The 17,775-nt window shown below is 36.4% G+C and overlaps 1 protein-coding gene across 1 annotated transcript in view; it reads right to left on the bottom strand.

The window, feature by feature from the left end:
• The window catches only part of UBE2K (ubiquitin conjugating enzyme E2 K), a gene marked incomplete at its 5' end in the record, with an annotated part of 45,437 nt that overhangs the window by 20,491 nt on the left and 7,171 nt on the right, over positions 1-17,775 (bottom strand). The window contains 2 exons of the mRNA XM_029962531.1: positions 1,626-1,684; positions 6,873-6,966. Coding sequence (XP_029818391.1) covers positions 1,626-1,684; positions 6,873-6,966 — 153 coding nt within the window. The remainder of the gene's footprint in view (positions 1-1,625; positions 1,685-6,872; positions 6,967-17,775) is intronic.

The following is a 17,775-nucleotide window of genomic DNA, read 5'->3' as shown; positions in this document are numbered from 1 at the left end:
CTGCCTTCTAGTGACTTTGACCTGTCGCTGTTTCTCATCTCTACCTCCTCACCCCAAACTCCTGACAAATATTTTATGTATATAGCACAGATCTTTCAACTTTAGCCTCTGACCTGCAAGCAAATCAGTGAAAAGAACATGTTAGCTGTCAGGTACTACAGCAGAAGACTGAACATACAGGGCTATATAAAATAAGTGCAACCCTGATGTATAAATAGGCAAGACCATAACAGTTCTGCTTTCCAGGACAGAAATAAGCGATCATGTCAGCTGAGCCACTTATTAACTACCTCAACTCTCTAAATCACTTGCAAAATGTAAAAGCAATGTAAATACTAGGTAATTTCTCACAGTGAATGACAGCTAACAATGGCTGTCAAAGCATACACTGAACAAGCTAAAGAAATCTTTCAGATAAAAGGCAGGGCAAAAATGCCTCCAATTCAAGACTACAGACTCCAGAATAAGCAGTACTACGGTACAGTGCACAGAATTTCTAACAGCTGCCTATGAACTCCAGAAATGGAGACCACTAAGCCCTAAAGCAGCAATTAAATCATGGTCCATAGACTTATCTTTCAGTGTCTGCAACCTGTTTTAGCTCTCCTTATTTTATATTCACACCAGAATACATGCAGATGAAAGAGTTGAGACCTACAGACATTTCATTAAGATTTTTTGTGTCTTTTGCTCCAGCCTCAAGGAATTAATTCAAAGGACCTAAGAGCTACTGGCACCTCTCTTCCTCCTCTTCCCCAGCTCCTTCCCAGTACTACATATCAGGATGAAAATAATCAGGATCTAGGACATGTTCTTAGTTCAAAGACATCTTTCAGACAAACAGAAAACCTATCAAGAGTTTGAGTCAGCAACTTAGGAGTCTACTGATTAATAAGAAGTCACTGAAGATAGGACTAAATCAGGGCACAGGAATGTACAGTTGCAGCTGCATATGGCTGGGGAGAACACTATTCAGGGTAGAATCATATACTTGAAGTTCTAAAAAGATACAGTAAAGTTAAAAGGCCAGTAACTTGTGAAAAATGTACGAGTGACTTTGCCACAGCCATTTCTTGTCTCATCAATGTGCACATTTTATCCATTCCTTTGACAGAGTTGCAGTAAGACCCATTACATTTCTCTGCTGGTTCTTGAAGACACTCAACTGTACACCTCACTGTTTAATTATTACTAGAAACTTGGTAGATTACATTCAAGACTCTTAAGTCTAACTTATGGAGTCCAAGAAATTAAAAGAATCAATTTCTTCAACAATGCTTAAGGGGATGGAAGACAGCTGTGCTCTCTACATCATGTAAACTATCTGAAAACTGTATTTATCTTGCCAAAAAGATACTACATTAGGATAAATAATAAGACGCAAGCTTCTCCCTAGAATTTTGCCAGTTTGAACTGCAAATCAGAATAATCAGAGTGTACTTCTGATTGGATACAGCTATGCCCCCTGCATTAGTTCCACCTAAAGACAACAGTTACAATGCCTGTGTAGAGGAAAATTAAAAAAAAAAAAAAAAAAAGGGAAGAGACTCCACATGCAACCAAGTAAATAAGGACACTCAAACTTGCTAGCCAAACTGTATTATCCAAAAACGTGTCTGCAGTACCTTAGGGGGATTAAACGGATATGTTTCTGGAATTTTTATCTCTAGCTGATACCTTCCACCTGGAAAAGACAAGAACAAGTTAGAAATTAAACCACAAGAACATTACTGAAGCTTAGTCTTTCATGACAATAAAGCTTATACTTCTAAATGAACAGGTTTTCAAGTAATTCCAATTTACCCAGAAGTGTTAGTTAGAAGATACATTTAAATTTTGTATCATTCATCAATAAATACACATAAAATCAATAAAGCTATATTTGCTTACGCAAATCAGAATCTATACTTCTTAGGTATATTTAATGTGCACATAGTCATTTCCAATCTTGTAATTTCCATGCTTTATTTTAGTAGAATATACCAAAACATGAATCAAACATCCCCCAAACAGATAAAACAATAGGGCACAGGAACATTTAGGCTGAACATGGGATATTACATTATTTTGACTCTGTTCTGATACCCCATGTCAATAAATTTTCTTCAAATTACACAACTGAAATTAACTATGTCATTTTAAACGTTCTGGAACTCAAGTACATTCAAATAGTCTTTAAGAAAAGCTCTCACTCTTTGTGGAAAAAAAAATAAAGGAGGTACCATAGTAACTTTCATTATGTTCTACATTACTGCTTGAAGTAGTTACTTCTATTCCAATTCTGCAAACACTTTGACACAGCAGTACTCAGAATATACTTTGCAGGACTACAGCATGCAATAAATGAGCTTGGCAGACAGAACCCCCTCCTACTGCCCAGTTTTAAACATTTCTGTTTTTCTGTCCCTGTTACGTCTGTCTATCTCAATTATAGTTCTGTTGCCATTCAAGCTCACTATCAATCCTTAGGTCTTCTGGAGCAATCTCAAACTATCTCTGCCTGCCCAGTGAAGGCCATTTGCCAGGCAGCAGTTCAATGACAAAAAGAACAGGGTATAACAAAACACACACACTAATCTGAACATTTAGCTTTTATAAAAATTGAAAGCGTTTCTCCTCATTTGTGATTTTTTCCTCATCCCGTTGTTGCTCTTTCTGAAAGGAACCTTTCCCTCCTTGAGTATATTTTGTTACAATTTATAATTTCCTTGAATTAAAGCTGAAGTATCTGCAACCTATTTTCTTTGAGATTTCAAGAGTGATTTACTCTGCAAATCACTCTATACAAAACCAGCTCTCAAGTAGCCACAATACAGGCAGCAAGATACACATACAGGGAAAAAAACCCTCAAAGCAATACTCTCAACAGTTATAGTCTATGGCATTGTTTTATCTGTGCCAAAATGCACATTAGTAGCTACTAACACCTCTCACTTTCAAAATGTATTTCAGTCTAATACACTCCTCCTGAAACTGATATCAGTTTGATATTTTACACTACTGTCTACAGCTGTTTATTCTCACTTAATACTACAATAACTTGAGAAGTTCTAACAGAAAATACAATAGAAGAAAGGCCAATATTGCCAAAATTATAATAGCCAATGTCTAAGTTGATAGTTTGTCTACTTAGAGGACAGCACAAGCAAAATAGTTGTGAAGACACACATCAACAACAAACCTTAAGTAAGTTTGTTTTCCCTTTTCTCTGAACTGAAGCATAATTCGGCAGCAATTTTTCTCTAAGAAGCAAAACAATTACGCTGTGCCTAGATTACAAAAATTCATCAGTCCCTCTATGATTTTACTGCCACACCATTTTGTGAGGTAACATTAAATCTATCCTTAGGTACTACCATTTCTTCTGCTTACCACAGGGTATTACAGTCTAACAGGCTATTCAGCTACCAATACTTTTCACCTGGAATGCACAAGTCCTAAAGATTTTAAAACTGCTGGACTAATGAGCTGGTGGTATTATTTACACAGTATTGTTGTGCAATGAAGTTTGCAGTTTAAAATATAGGCTTGAAGACTTAAACTGAACAAATCTGGATTTAATTTCCTTAATACTACATTTAAAATGCAAGTGAATAACTCCTGCATGCCAATGTTTTTGCAATTTTTTTTTAAAGGAGTATGCACATGTATGGCTTTTCTGCAGCTATTTAATGCCTGCGATTGAATTAAACAGTAATGGCAGAATATTCCTTCTGTAGTCCTACTGGAGCAGGTCTCACAATAGAGTTGGAGCAATGTTTAGCTATTTTCCTTGAAGAAATATTATAAATTTTGCAGTTATTCTGGCTCACATGCAAGCTTGGCTTGAAATTCATACCATTGTTGCAAAGGCTTTAAAAAAAACAAACAAAAAAACCCCGCCAAAACCCCAACTTATCTTTTGAAAAGCTCTTGAATCAAGTAAAACCCAGCAGCCATTAATCTAGGCTTAGTCTTTCAAAGGTCCTCTCTCCAAAGACATATGTTTTAACGTGGGAGGTAAACATGTTTCAATGAAAGTTATGTCTTGCAATATTCCCATGATTATCAATATGAGTTGACACTATTACCAGGAAAATAAAAGCTGTCAATTTTGCTAACAATAGATGGAATTCTTTCTCTCAGTCATTCTTAACTAATGTCCCAACATAACCTATAACAGAATTTTGCAGCAGCAGTTTGTTTTCAGATACCTCACCAATTATGGTCAACAACAAGCACTACTGTTCTCACTTCACAATGGTTCTAGAAATCCCTCCTGTATCACAGAACTGTCTGACCTGAACTACTGCATTAATTAGTTGTTCTTCATAAAGCACTTCTTGCTGTGTCACTGTTCAGACTACAGATGACAAGAGATCAGCCTGTAATTATGCAGCATGCATTACTGCATTAGTCATAAAATGTAGACTACACACACTGGCATGCCCTTCATAATTACATAAGGGAATAAATGCATATAACTATATTACAGAAATATTAACATTCCGAAGTAAATTACTCAAGTGTCAGGAAACACCAGAAATTGGGCTGGTGGCAACCTTCATTCTGCTCCTTGATATGCCCTCTAGATTAAAGTAAGTATACAATCACATTATGTTTCCATGAGATCCCTGCCATAATCAGAATACAAAATAAGTTTAGCCCCCCAAAAGGGACATTTACTATATCCCCATAATGAAATGTACTCAAAGGTATGTAAGTATGCATACATCCACAAACTCTGTGCTAAACACATATTGCTGAGTTTCATTAGCAGGATATGCTGAATATGTGAATACACAGCGCTCAGCTTTTGAAATTCTGGTCTACCTGAATCATTCAGCATCACACAGAACCTAGTTCTGCTAATAGGCATTTAAATCTTTTTTTACCCTCTTCATGAACTGCTATATCATTTTTCACCTCAGTGACAAATGAATACATCTTTCCTTTCAAATAACTCTCAATACAATCTCCAGAAAAGGCCCATTTTATAAGCCAAGGTAATACTAACCTGGAGGGGGAAAAAATGGCAAGTCATAACAAACCAGCTCACTTGAGAAGGATTAATTCTGTCTGAATGGAAAACAAACACCCAAATGGTCCCAAAACAACACCCTTCTACCACCATTCAGATGTTTCCTAGTATCCAATTATTTAATTTTGCAATAACTTAACATCTGTATATAAGACTTGGTTTTACAAGATAAACCATATTGTTGCAAAACAGCAATTATACTAAATCCTAAAGAATGATTCACTTCCAAATAGGTCACCAGCACTACTCTGTATTTCAGGTAAACAGCATGGTTCTCGTTTTAAATTGAAGATCCATGTTACAAACAGAAGAAGTTATCTTCTTTCCAGACATTATCTTCTGTCAACTACACATCAGCAGCTGATGAGATGAAGACACATGGGGAAAAGGAGGGAGAGGGGAAAACCACCATTAGTTGCTAAACTGCTGAGGAACTCTGGGAATCAATTTCTGCAGGGCAGCACCCCTACCATTACAGATGCTTCTACCTTCCTACTCTTTTCCAGGCTCATTTCCCTATCCTCATCTTCTGACACCTTCTACCCCTGCCAATATTCTTCCATGGCAACTTCTGTTAGGCTGTTTCCTCATTCTTTATCTGTCCTGGGCCTCAAAAGTAGAGGAGGGGTGGGTGGCACTGGGGAGACTCTCCCTGTGCTCAAGCCCAATGCTGCTGCACCAGCTCCCAGCCCAGCGAAACAATCACAAGGGATGTTCTCCTTAGGGAAGATATAACAACCAGATTTTCATCAGTAGCCACTCATGCTTTCGAGTGCATATACATTCATACCTACAAAAAAATTTCAGGTATTTTCACCACCTGATGAGAATTTATTTGTCAAAATAATGACAAATAGCACATTTCTGGTCTCAGGAGAATACTAAAGTCCCACTCTTAACTCAAAGGCATGGAGGAACTACAGCAACTGAAAAACTTGGAAAATTGTTTTAAATTCCAACAAAATAATTATTTGCCTGTAACACTCCTTTCAACTATTTTTGTTCAAAGTTCAAATTCAAATCCAAGTAGATACCTGGCATGGCCTATCTGAGTAAAACAAGATTTTAAAGCTATCCAAAAGTTTAAGGATTTTTACTTTATTTTTTAGTTATCACGGAACTTTAAATAGAAGGTGTGTCTGCCAGCTCCATATAGGCAAAGTTTACAAGTACCAGCATCACTGAGTAATTTTGTATCCCTGACAAAGCTACATTAGCTCCTTTTAAAGCTTCTTTATGGAAGTTACCTTGCTTTTCCCAGACTGGAAGAGGTGCACAATTACTGATACCAGCTTTAATAAACAAGAAAGTCAATAAGGTAATTTTTGAAGACAGCTAAAGAGATAAAGCCCTACTATAGAGTCCCCCACTTCAGTATAAATTAAGTATTGGGACCCATGAATGCCCAAGATTAATCCCAAATTTAACTTGCAATGACATCTCTGCTTGAGATAGGCAAAATGCAACATTTATGAATGATCAGCACATCACAGAAATACACGTACAGTCTGAAGCTCAGTTTCTGGATGCTCGATGGTTAAGAAGCTTAAACTGTCGAGACAGTAAACAAACAACTAAAAGGCAGAATTATACCAATTACACTGCACAGCTTATACCTGTAAATTAATCTAATGGAATAGCCTATCCTACTGTTGAACAGATCTCTCTTCAGGCAACACAGAAGCTGAACTGAAATACTTTTAAAGCTTAAAATCTGTTTGAAAAAAAAAATCAGACTATTTTAAAACATTTATCTCTATATTTTATGCTGTAAAATAATTTTACAAACAAAGTATCTCAAGACACATGATTTGAAGTGTACAATAATTGCATACACAAAAGCATTACTTGCCTTCATATGGTGTATCCGGAGGTCCTGCTATTTCTCCTCTTAATTCTGTAAAATTTTCATCTACAAGATCTACTTTAATTTGATTTTTGCTGGTCTTAAAAATAAACAGAGAAACAAAGAATCATAAGTAAGCATTTGACATACAGATTTCCCCCAAAATATGGTATTTAAAATTTTCAGTAGTTTAAAATAAGTAAGCATTTAAAAATATAGTAACCTAAAGTTAATAGCTATCTTCCAGTTAAAATTTTACTTCATTAAAAACAGACTACTTGTGAAGCATTACCATAATATTATTTATACTATCACTACAATATGCAAAGCAATCCAGCAATATAATATCTCAAATTATATTTTTGACTACATTTTAAAAAGACCATGATCTTTCAAATCAGCTATTAATTCTACATATCTTAAACTATAAATTTAAATTGACCGAATTACATATTAGGTTTTTTTCTTGTTTAGACCAATTTAACTAGTAAGAGATGTGTTTGTCACTTTCAGTGGAATACGGAAAGATTTCCCCAAATGGAGTGGTATTTTTAACAATACAATGATCTAAACAAAATAGTGTAGTCTTGCTTAAGATCATGTTTATCTTTAATATTTAGGCATAAGGTACAATGTATTTATACATTTGAATTTCATTGTCACCTCCTCAACATTTTCACACCCCATATCAACTTGCCTACAAAATAAAAACACTATACTTTGATATTGAAGAAAACATATGTTTTCCAGAAATGGATTCTCAGAAGTGTTCAGCCAGAGCTACTCATTCCACTGAATTTGCTTTCCAGGTCCAGAGAGCAGTGTTAGTGAACTTCATACAAATCTCCCAGCCAGTATGTTTTTTGGGGGGGTTGCAAAGCAAAATCTCCTTCTAGAAAAATGTACCATCAGTAATTACAGGTTTTTCCATTCTGCTACTTCTGCATACTGTGTTCACTGACTGCAATACAGATTTCTTGAATCCTGTGTTATTTTTTTCAAGAATTCTTAGCATCTTCTCAGGTCTTTTAAAACTGTTCCAACTTGTTCTACACCAAAAAGCCCTGTGCAGCTGTGCTTCTCTTCGCCCTCAGAGTAAACCTGGTTGCTGTCAGCTATTAGAGAAGAGTTAAGTCAGAGAAAGCTGATGGCTGCCATCAACTGATTCTTGGATCTATCACAGATGTGAACCATTAAGGACGCAGAATTCACTGGACAGCAGCTGGGAAATTACCTCTGTTTCCTTTCTGCAAGTGTGCTACAGATTCAGCTCCCCCCAAACAAAGAGAGTGCTCTTCTGACCAGATATGCTCACAGACATAACGAAAAATCAAAGATTAGGTAAAAATTTCACCATGTAAAAAATCCTAATTAAAGGTTTCACTAAATTAATCCAATGGTTAATTGGGAGCTTTTGACATCTGTAGTTACATACATTTGTCTTTAGAACTTGGGTAAAACCCCTTCAACCCACACGAATGAGGCAGCACCTGTGGCCCTCTCCAACAGCCAGGAACTGTAACAAACCTACTCTCTGAATCCAAACTCACATGGCATATGCTTCTTGCAAGCTTTCCAACATCCCTTCTAATTTTTTTGCTCTCACTATTCCAACTGGCAGCTCATCCCACCACCTCACAATTTTTGAAAACTTTCTATAGTACCATTAGGTGAAAGTACAATCTATTTACGCCCACTTGTGACAGCATTGTTTCCCAGCTCCAACAAGTTTCTTTGTATCACTACTATTTATTCCCCTTGCAAAATATGTTATTTATACTGATTTTTCAGCCTTAAGTTTGCCTCTAAACAAGCTGAAATTTTAATCTCAGGCTGATTTTTTAAAAATTTCTCCACTCTATGTCCCATGATCATCTAACCAGCCTTCCACAAACTAACCGAAGTCCCAGAATCTGTGCCACAAGCACTCTGTTGAACTCACTGAAAACACATCACAACCAGCATAACCTAAGAAAGATCAAATCTGCCTTTTTACATGGCAGCACAACACGAGGCTCAGATCAAGTGACAAGAGTCCCAGCAAGGACTCCTGCCTAAGTTTTTGTCCTCTCCAGTGGTCGCACTGTGCTTTCACACAGGGACTGCCCCCGTGCATGACCTCTTCATTCACAAAGCAGCACATTGGTTTAAATAACCAATACAGTTAATAAGTCACCAAAACTATCTGCGTGGGTACTGCAGTCACTCTGTCCTCAACAGAGGTTCTGCTGCTCCCCCTCTGCCAACTAGTAAGCTGTCAACATCACCTGGCAAGCTCCACACTGACAGCAGGAGTTCTTGTTCTTTGCAAGTAACTTTCCATTTCGAGGACTGTAGCAATAGCAAATGGGATGAATTTCAATGATACAATCTATGGTTAATCCACACTGCAGCTTGCTCCATTTTCTACTGTAATTCTGGTTTTCTTCAGTGTCCTGCACACTGTTGTAGTAGCCTAGATATTTGCCTTCATATTCAATTTCAATTACTACCACACTAGCTGTTTTTCACAACAAATCATTCCCAAATCAATACATTTGTTAAAAAGCAACCAAACACACCTCTATTGCTAAGCTCAATTTTCTTCAAGAGTCAGCGGTCCTGGTTCCCCCCTTTGAGATGACTGCTTTTATTACTACAGCTGTAGCTGTCTCCATACCTTTTTACTTTTGCACAGAACCTTAAGGAAAAACAGCAGGCTATATTACACTGTTCCAGTGTAAGGATTAATTTAATTTTGCATTCATACTTAAATGCTACCATGCCCTTCATATAACACATTCATTTTTTATTTACATAGCTGAAGATCCTTTTTTCATGCTATTCTGATACTTTTCAATGTCCAGCTCAGCTTGACCTTGACAATTACTGCTTTATCCTTCACCCCTGGAGAAACAGCACCAAAGTGATTGTTAATCAAATTAAATCTGGAATGTTGTCCTATAATATTTCCCTTTAATAAGTATCAAGTAGAACAAAATTACTTAATTTAAGCAGTTCTAACAGAATAAACCCCTGGCCTCCACACCTACCAACAGCAGAGTTCTTCAAAAGTTCTCTGACACCAATGATCTTTGCAAAGAATTTATGAATCAACTTGTGATCTCACGTCCCAAGTTGATTTTCCAGAAGCAGTTCTACAAAGACCTCATTATACTTCCATACCAAGTCTAAAACAGTATCACCTCCTGTTAATTCAGTAACAATTTAGCAACTAAATCACTGGGCTAGCAATTCCTGTAATATTAGCCATGCCATTACTAGTGGCATTTATTTCTACAATTTCAAAGTTAAATTCTGTAACAATACAACACCCAAACATCCATCAGTAAAATCCTTTTCTAGAAGTCTATGAGTCCAACACTATTAGAATTTCCCATCACCATACCTGAAAATTATTTTGATCAAGACTGACCAAAAGAAAAAAAAAAACCAAAGCAACTCCAAACAAAACAAACAAAAAAACTCCAACACACAGAGAAAGGAGCATTGATGCAACATACTAGACAATGCATGACGCCATTCCCTAATTTTTTTTTCTTCATATTCTAGATGGATTATGCATAACCTTTTTTTCTTTTTTAATGCATCCCCTACTTCACACTAAGGTTCTAGTCAAAAGATTTATTGTCTTGTAGACCAACCCAACTGCTGAGATTCTTTCTGCACTGCTATAGGTAGTCATGCTTAACCAATTTTATTCTGCCTTGTGGAAATTAAACTCAAGCACAGAGATTACACTAAAAGCACGATGCAGACAACTTGAGGAAGATTCACATTCCGCACTTTCATCCATCATAAAAGCCTTATCTCTAAAAAGAAACTCAGAGGAATCAATCCCTCATGAAGCATCATTCTGTGAGCATCTTCCAAAGTTTGGACACTCGATCACATTTACCACAGTAGCCACTGATCAATAATGACTTGTCTTCACCTGCCTCCTCTTAAAAGAAAAAATCCAGAATTACACTGTAGTTTTATATTTGAGTATCTTCCTAGTACAGAACACACAACCCACTCCAGCAGAAACTTTAAAGAATAAGTTCTGCCACTATGAAGACTTCATCACACACGTCTTCACTTCTACTAAAATCCTTTTAGAGAGCAGCTCTGCACCCTACTCTCACCAGACAACAGGCTCTTCTGTTCTCTTTATTCACTGTAGTCTACAAGTCTTAACAAGGAGCCCCCCATTTGAGGGCCTGTCTTCTTTCTGCAGTTAATCCAACCTTTTTCCTGAGCCTTCTATACCATCTCTTTCTCTGTTCTCCAACCTGCCTTTAAAAAACTCTTTCACTGATAGTTATTCACGGCCTATTATCCTCTACTTGTCCAGTACCTCTACTCTTAAAAATCCAAAGTTTTCCTTCATATAAGATAAAAGACAAAACCATTACATATCAACACCACAGGAGCACATTAAGAAAAGATATTTAAAACTGCATTGTTCTAAACTTTTATTTCCCCACATGCAAAATACAATTTACTATATTTATTAAAAGCAAAAGAAAATTATATATTCAAAGTTTCATCTTGAGATAAGTCTACTTCTTGAAGACTGAAGGTAGAGGAAATTACTTTTTTAGAAGTAGGAATTACAAGTGCATCAGAATTCTTTATGCTTTCTAAGAAAGTCTCCAAATTCTTCAGTTATTTTGATAAACAGACTACCACAGAGTTAACCTCAAGTAATTAGCATAAAAATGCCTATTATCAGTGCTGGCAATGTACAGATAGATACTGGTAGGTTGAACTAAAAATGTAGGAATAAGTAGTTTTTAATTAATTTTTTTTAATTACATGGCCAGCAGTTTTGACATCTATGTTGAACCCTCTTGACTGGAAAGAAAAAAACCCAAACCCGAAATAAATCCCTCACATTTCCATGTCAGCCATGGTTACCAAACATTATAAACTTAATACTGGACGATGATGACATACAAAATAGTTTTGACTGAGGTTGTCCTAGAACCAATTAGCTCTACTTACTCCCCCCATGACAATACCTTAACATTAGACCTTTAACCCTTGTATAATAAAATTACTCTAAAGAAATGTAAATACATCCATTAGCAAACATACTACTGGGGTCAGAACAAAAAAAGGAAAAGAAACTATGTTATTAGCAATATTAGTAACTTCAGTTCAGCACATTAGTTAAAAATAATATAGTGTCAAACTGAATTATTATTTGCATGTTCTATCTATCTCACCTTACATATTGAGACACCATGTGTAAAATTCGTATCAAATGTCTTGGCTATGACGGTCAAGATGGCAAATAAGGACTTATAAAAACAAAAAACAACGTGCACACACACACATGCACACAAAACCACCTTAAACACTTATATTTGGAATTTTAAACTCAGTGGTTACTTCTGAATTACTGTGTATAAAAGAAACCAAACACAAAAATCACAAAACCCCACTATTCCATATAGCAGTCTGTGATTTTACTGGTCCTATAACACGATTTTGCTCCATCTTGAGGGGAACATACTCTGTACTGGATCAACTACTTCTATTTTCTCTTAATTTACTTTATCTTTATACAAAAGAACTCACAGAAAACTCTAGAAACATATGTATGTATGAATACATATGAATAAAACAAAACCAGACTAGAAAAAAACTAACCTGAAAAGACACATATATAAGTGATAAATTATGTGTATAGATAAACAAGTCTAATTGCAATAAATGCAGTTAAGTATTAAAACTCTAATCATTTAGGGTTTTAAAACCAGCAGCTTACACATTAATGAAGAGTTTTAAGAAAGTAACAAAAATGTTAAAGAATGGCACTTGCCAAAATTTCAGCAAGGATTAAGGAAAAATTTGAAAAATTTCTCTGGAATTTTCTCAACCAAGGACAAAGTCCAGTCGCTAGTGAAGCAGATTGTGCATTTAAAGCAAAACATTTTATATCACTGATTGTTTCCCTAATCACAGCAACAATATAAAATAACTTCTTTATCTTTCAGGACAGGATTTTTAAATTATTGTTTGATTCTTCTACGAGATAAATTGGCAATAACCACTTTCTAACCTATCTAAAATCTAGTAAAAATTTAGTTACTTCTTTAATACAGACACAACTTACAAAAGTGAAGTACTTTTGAACATCTAAACATTTTATACTGACATTATAAGGTTCAATATTTAACAGGACAATTTAAGTAAGAAATCCTTCACTCTAGGCCGAAGCCATGCTAGAAACATTAACTTATGGTAACTATATACACAGCAACTTCAAATTACTAGTGTCTTATAAAATTCTTCTTATCCTCCTCCCTATTTTATATTCTACCACAACAATCTTACTCTGCACCAAAATCTGGCACGAACATATCTCAAGAGACTTACAGGAAAAGATCACCTGATTGACTATCACAATGAAATGCACAACGCTATTTTAGCAAACGATTGCAAGTACTCTGAGTCAATGTGCTGAGCAAAAGACTCCAATCTTTCAGTAGCCGTTCACTCCATTAAACAATTACTTAAATTAATAACTTAAAAACCAAACCCAAGTTCATTCTTATCCTATTTCCCAACGCCTTGCAAATCTGTGGATAATTCAGAGGAATTTTGGTTTGCAATAAATGCCCCATTATTTTCTTATGTTCTTTGGCTAAGGTTCTGTGACCTTTCTCAACTCAGTCCAAATGATTCGGCTCTCCTCCCTTCACTGATATGCCAGACAGGAACATTCCTAACAAAAGCTTACCTCTTAAACTGCCTTCTAAGAAGTCAACTACCAGCCTCTCCTCTCAAGTCCTCGGGCATCACTTCTTTTCAAACCAACAGTCTCCCTTTTTAACCCCTTTGCTACCGCAGAGCAGCTCAGAGTAATAAGTACATCGCATCCGCTTGTTCACTCTTATGCATGAAATGGGAAAACAGCAAAAAGGCAGGAGGTATCACTCAACTAGGAAGCAAAGTGCAGCACACTGTCCTGCAGCAGAACGGTAAATTTAACTTAAAAAAAAAAAAAAAGTTTTATATTCCTGCTGCTGCCCTCCTCAAAGAGCTATCAAAGTGAGAGGGAGTAGTTCAATACTACCGAAGTGTTCCTTCAGACTCACTGCAGCTTCAAAGCCAGAACAGAGTGCACCTCAGTGCATCTCCAGAGCCTGAGGTTGTTATTATTAAGACGAGAAGCAAAAATGTCACATAATTACCAGAGGGCTACGAAGTCTATGAGCTGCACTATCAGCTGAGATCAGCAGATCACATTTGCATTCTCAGAGAGAGCTCCTGCTGACCTTCAAAGCACAGAGCAATGCTATGGTGAAACAACCCAACGTTGGGGCAGGGCAAGGAGAAGAGAGGAAACGCTTCTGTCTAAAGCACATTGAAGAGCAGTCTTCCTAGATAAGAAAAGGTCAATACCAAGAAATGCTTTTATTAAAATGCTCCCACATCCTTTGAACATACTAACAATTTCAGTCATGGAAGTTCTTCCTCATTTTACATTCTATTTCATTGCACTGTATCAACACATATTTTCTAGAATTATGCCTGTTTCAGTAAAAGTGACATTATTTTTGCGTATTATTTTTTTCATTTACTGATCAAAATACTATGTTACTAATAAATAACTTGTATTTTAATGTATCTAAGGAGCTACAAGATGAATATTGTGTGAGTTCTGTATTACTGGAAATTAGTTTGCAATTTTCATATTTATCACAATTTTACTTATTAAATCTATCCTGTTAAAACATTTTATTAAATAATCTTATCAAGATATTAAATCTGTACCAAACTTTAAACTCTGTATTATTACATGTTTACATACAAGGACAATACTGAGGGATATTCTTTTCCTGTCAGGAATACATCTCAAATATTCACCTTAAATATTATAATCTCAAACATTAAAAACATCTTCATTTTGCTAGAGTTTGACCTGGAAAATCACCAAGTTCTAGTTAAACTTTTATTTTAGGTAGCTAAATATCTATTCTTGCTAATGTTCAGCTGTTAAAACATCACACTACTAAAAAAACTTAAGAGACCGTACTTCCACTTGGCCACTTCTGACAGTGGCCAAGATCCTACTTTCCTTCTGGTCCTGGCAGAACTAATGTAAAGGGGGTAAGATTTTGTGTAAGCATTCATACACCTGCACAGCAAAAATCTGAAGTAAAACTATATCATCAAGACAGTTCTTTCATTTTAAACCAAACCCTGATTTGATTCACCATGAATAACACAAGTAAGAGAAGGAGCACAAAAGCGGGAAGAGGAGATGAGGCTGCAAGAGGAATGTGACACTGCTTCTTGGCACTGCCTTAGAACAACTTAAAAGAATTTTGAAACTTCAGCTCTAGTGTCTGTCTAAACTATTTCTGACAAAATCACTGCATCAGTCGCGGACACACAGAGGTGTAAGCGACACAGCTCTCCTGGCATAAGCCCTAAGTGCAGTTACACAATCCCTGCTTGTCTCACCAAGGGCTGGGGTGGTTAAACTGCTAAGCTGGGCCATGACAGCCATGTAGTATCTGCAGCGTATCTGCACCATTACACCAGCACAGGAGTGTAAGGGCTCCTGCACAGCACAGGCTTTGTCCGGCCGTGCAAGACATTTACAGCCCCTCAGAGCACTAACCACAGGCAGGAGTTGTTCAGACCTGACCTGAGCACCACTGAGATACTCGACATCAGAGCAGGCACAGTGGGAAGGACTCCTTCTGGGTAATCCCCTTCAGGAAAGCCTAAATGAATAAGCAAAATGGATTTTTCTTATCTTTTTATGCACGATTCTGTTTTTGATGCAGAACAACTGAAAAACCCTGAAGATGAAGGTGCTTTAAGAATCATTTTGAGCCATACTTCAAATTAGTCATTTTATAAGCATACAAAGCCATTTGATGCAGACTCTGCAGTCAGTTCTGTATGTCTTACCCTACTTAGGTTGTTAGCAATTCTACACATAAAGGAATCACAGGATTCAGCTCATTTTAAATTGATTATGCTAATTCACTCACAGTCCCAGAGCTTGAAAACTTGTGAAAGTAGCTCAGAATAGTTCTTCTGTACTAGCCTTCCACATGGACACCCTTATTCCAAAGTGGAAGAGCTTACCTAAACACCATGAAGGCTCTAAGAGGCTTCCAGAAAGGAGGCAAATACAACACAGCTACCATAATTTCCATTCCTATATGCTACCTCATTTCATAATAGCCTCCTGTACTTTAACACATCCTAACATAGCAAAGTCTTAAAAATACTTTCTCACAGTTTATTTTCAGCTAAAAATAAAACATGGTAAATATTCAGCTTGAACTAAACTACCTGTTTAAGTAAAACATGGACTAATGTATTTGTGGGTTTGGGTTTTTTCCTCCCTTCATAAAACACTCTGTAGACTTTTTTTAGGATCTGAAGGCACATCACTTTAAACCTGTCTTTTTTCACACTAACTAGACTTACACAAATCATTATTCTTTCCTTTCCCGATGACCTGTTCGTCTTGTTGGCTATTAATGAATACAAATTATGAAATAATGAACTTCAATTAGTTTCCTATGTGTTTAGTGACAACAAAGGCAGACAGGACACCTCTATTACCATTCCAACAGAAGAATGATACACAGTATGAGCCCAGCTCTCTCAGACGTCAGCACAGCCAAACTGGAGTCACACTGCAGGACTGACTTTTACGGTGTCCAATAAAGCACAAGCACCAAATGAAGCTTCTTCTATAGCCAGGGATACTCACAACATCTGCCTCCTGTGCAGACACTTGGAAGATTAGACAGGAGCAATCCATGGCCTTAGCACAATTCTGTTACAATACACCAGACCAACAGATACAGATCTGGTCCTCAAACAAGATTATTTTTGCTGCTCACAGAGGTGACTTATTTATTATACAGACTTTATTTTATTAAATACTCATGGCAAGCATATTCAAGTACTCTGAATTCAAATATTAAAAATACTAACACAAATACAATCCAAAGGAAAAATGCTAGATAAGTCAAGAGTGCAAAAGTGGACTACATCCAACTCAGAATATTTTGTGATTCTGTGAAACATCCCTAAAGTGCCATATAGAATATTTGTCAACATTCCTACTCTTTGCCATAAAAGAACTTACTTGGTTACTTTTCTTAACTTAATTGCATCAAAGTTTTACCTAGTTTGACGAAGACAAAAAAGATAGCCTGCATATTAATGATAAAGTTTAACCAAAAGTATTTTCTCAATTTAATACCAGCAGCAATTATTACTGTAAAGTGATAGAGGACAGTAATGACAATAATCCTTATTAGGATTATGGAACAAGCTAGAACCATTTAACAGGTGAATAATTTAAGAACTACACTAAGTACCTGCACTAGCTTAAAGCAAAATAAAGACCACTGCACAACTCATGATTGGATTGTTAACCAGCGCTGTCTTACAGTTTATACTTATACAAATTTACTATGATAAAATGTTAATTTTTTTAAGATTTCATACTAAGTAAAGTGAACTAACCTTAAGACTTGTACAATTCTTTCCTATTAAAGCTAAACTCCTGGAAACAAGCACAGAAGAATGAATGGAAGACTGGAATTGTTAAAGGGTTGGCTAACTTCTAGCATCCTTTTAGGTCCACAGAGTTGTGGTCAGAGGGTACCATCACCAGCTCCACTCTAACTCCTAATCCTAAACTGAGTAATCCACTCCTGTAACCAGTGACTGCTCTCTTTCCTCAGGTTTTTAAGAGATTACCAAAGACAACCGAATCAGCCTGACTCCAGGGGAGACCAAGCGGTTTTTTTCTGTTTTCCACTTACTCCCCAAATCTTCAGGGTTCTGCCTGATATGCAGACCACTCACTAGAAATCTGGGCTCAACTGGATACACATTAACACAAAAAAATGCCACCAAACAAACAGAGGAA

Source organism: Manacus vitellinus, unplaced genomic scaffold (genome assembly GCF_001715985.3).
Source record: "Manacus vitellinus isolate BGI_N305 unplaced genomic scaffold, ASM171598v3 scaffold_0_pilon, whole genome shotgun sequence".
Classification (NCBI taxonomy): Eukaryota; Metazoa; Chordata; class Aves; order Passeriformes; family Pipridae; genus Manacus; species Manacus vitellinus.
Note: the sequence above shows the minus strand (reverse complement) of the source record. Positions and strands in the feature narration are given on the sequence as shown.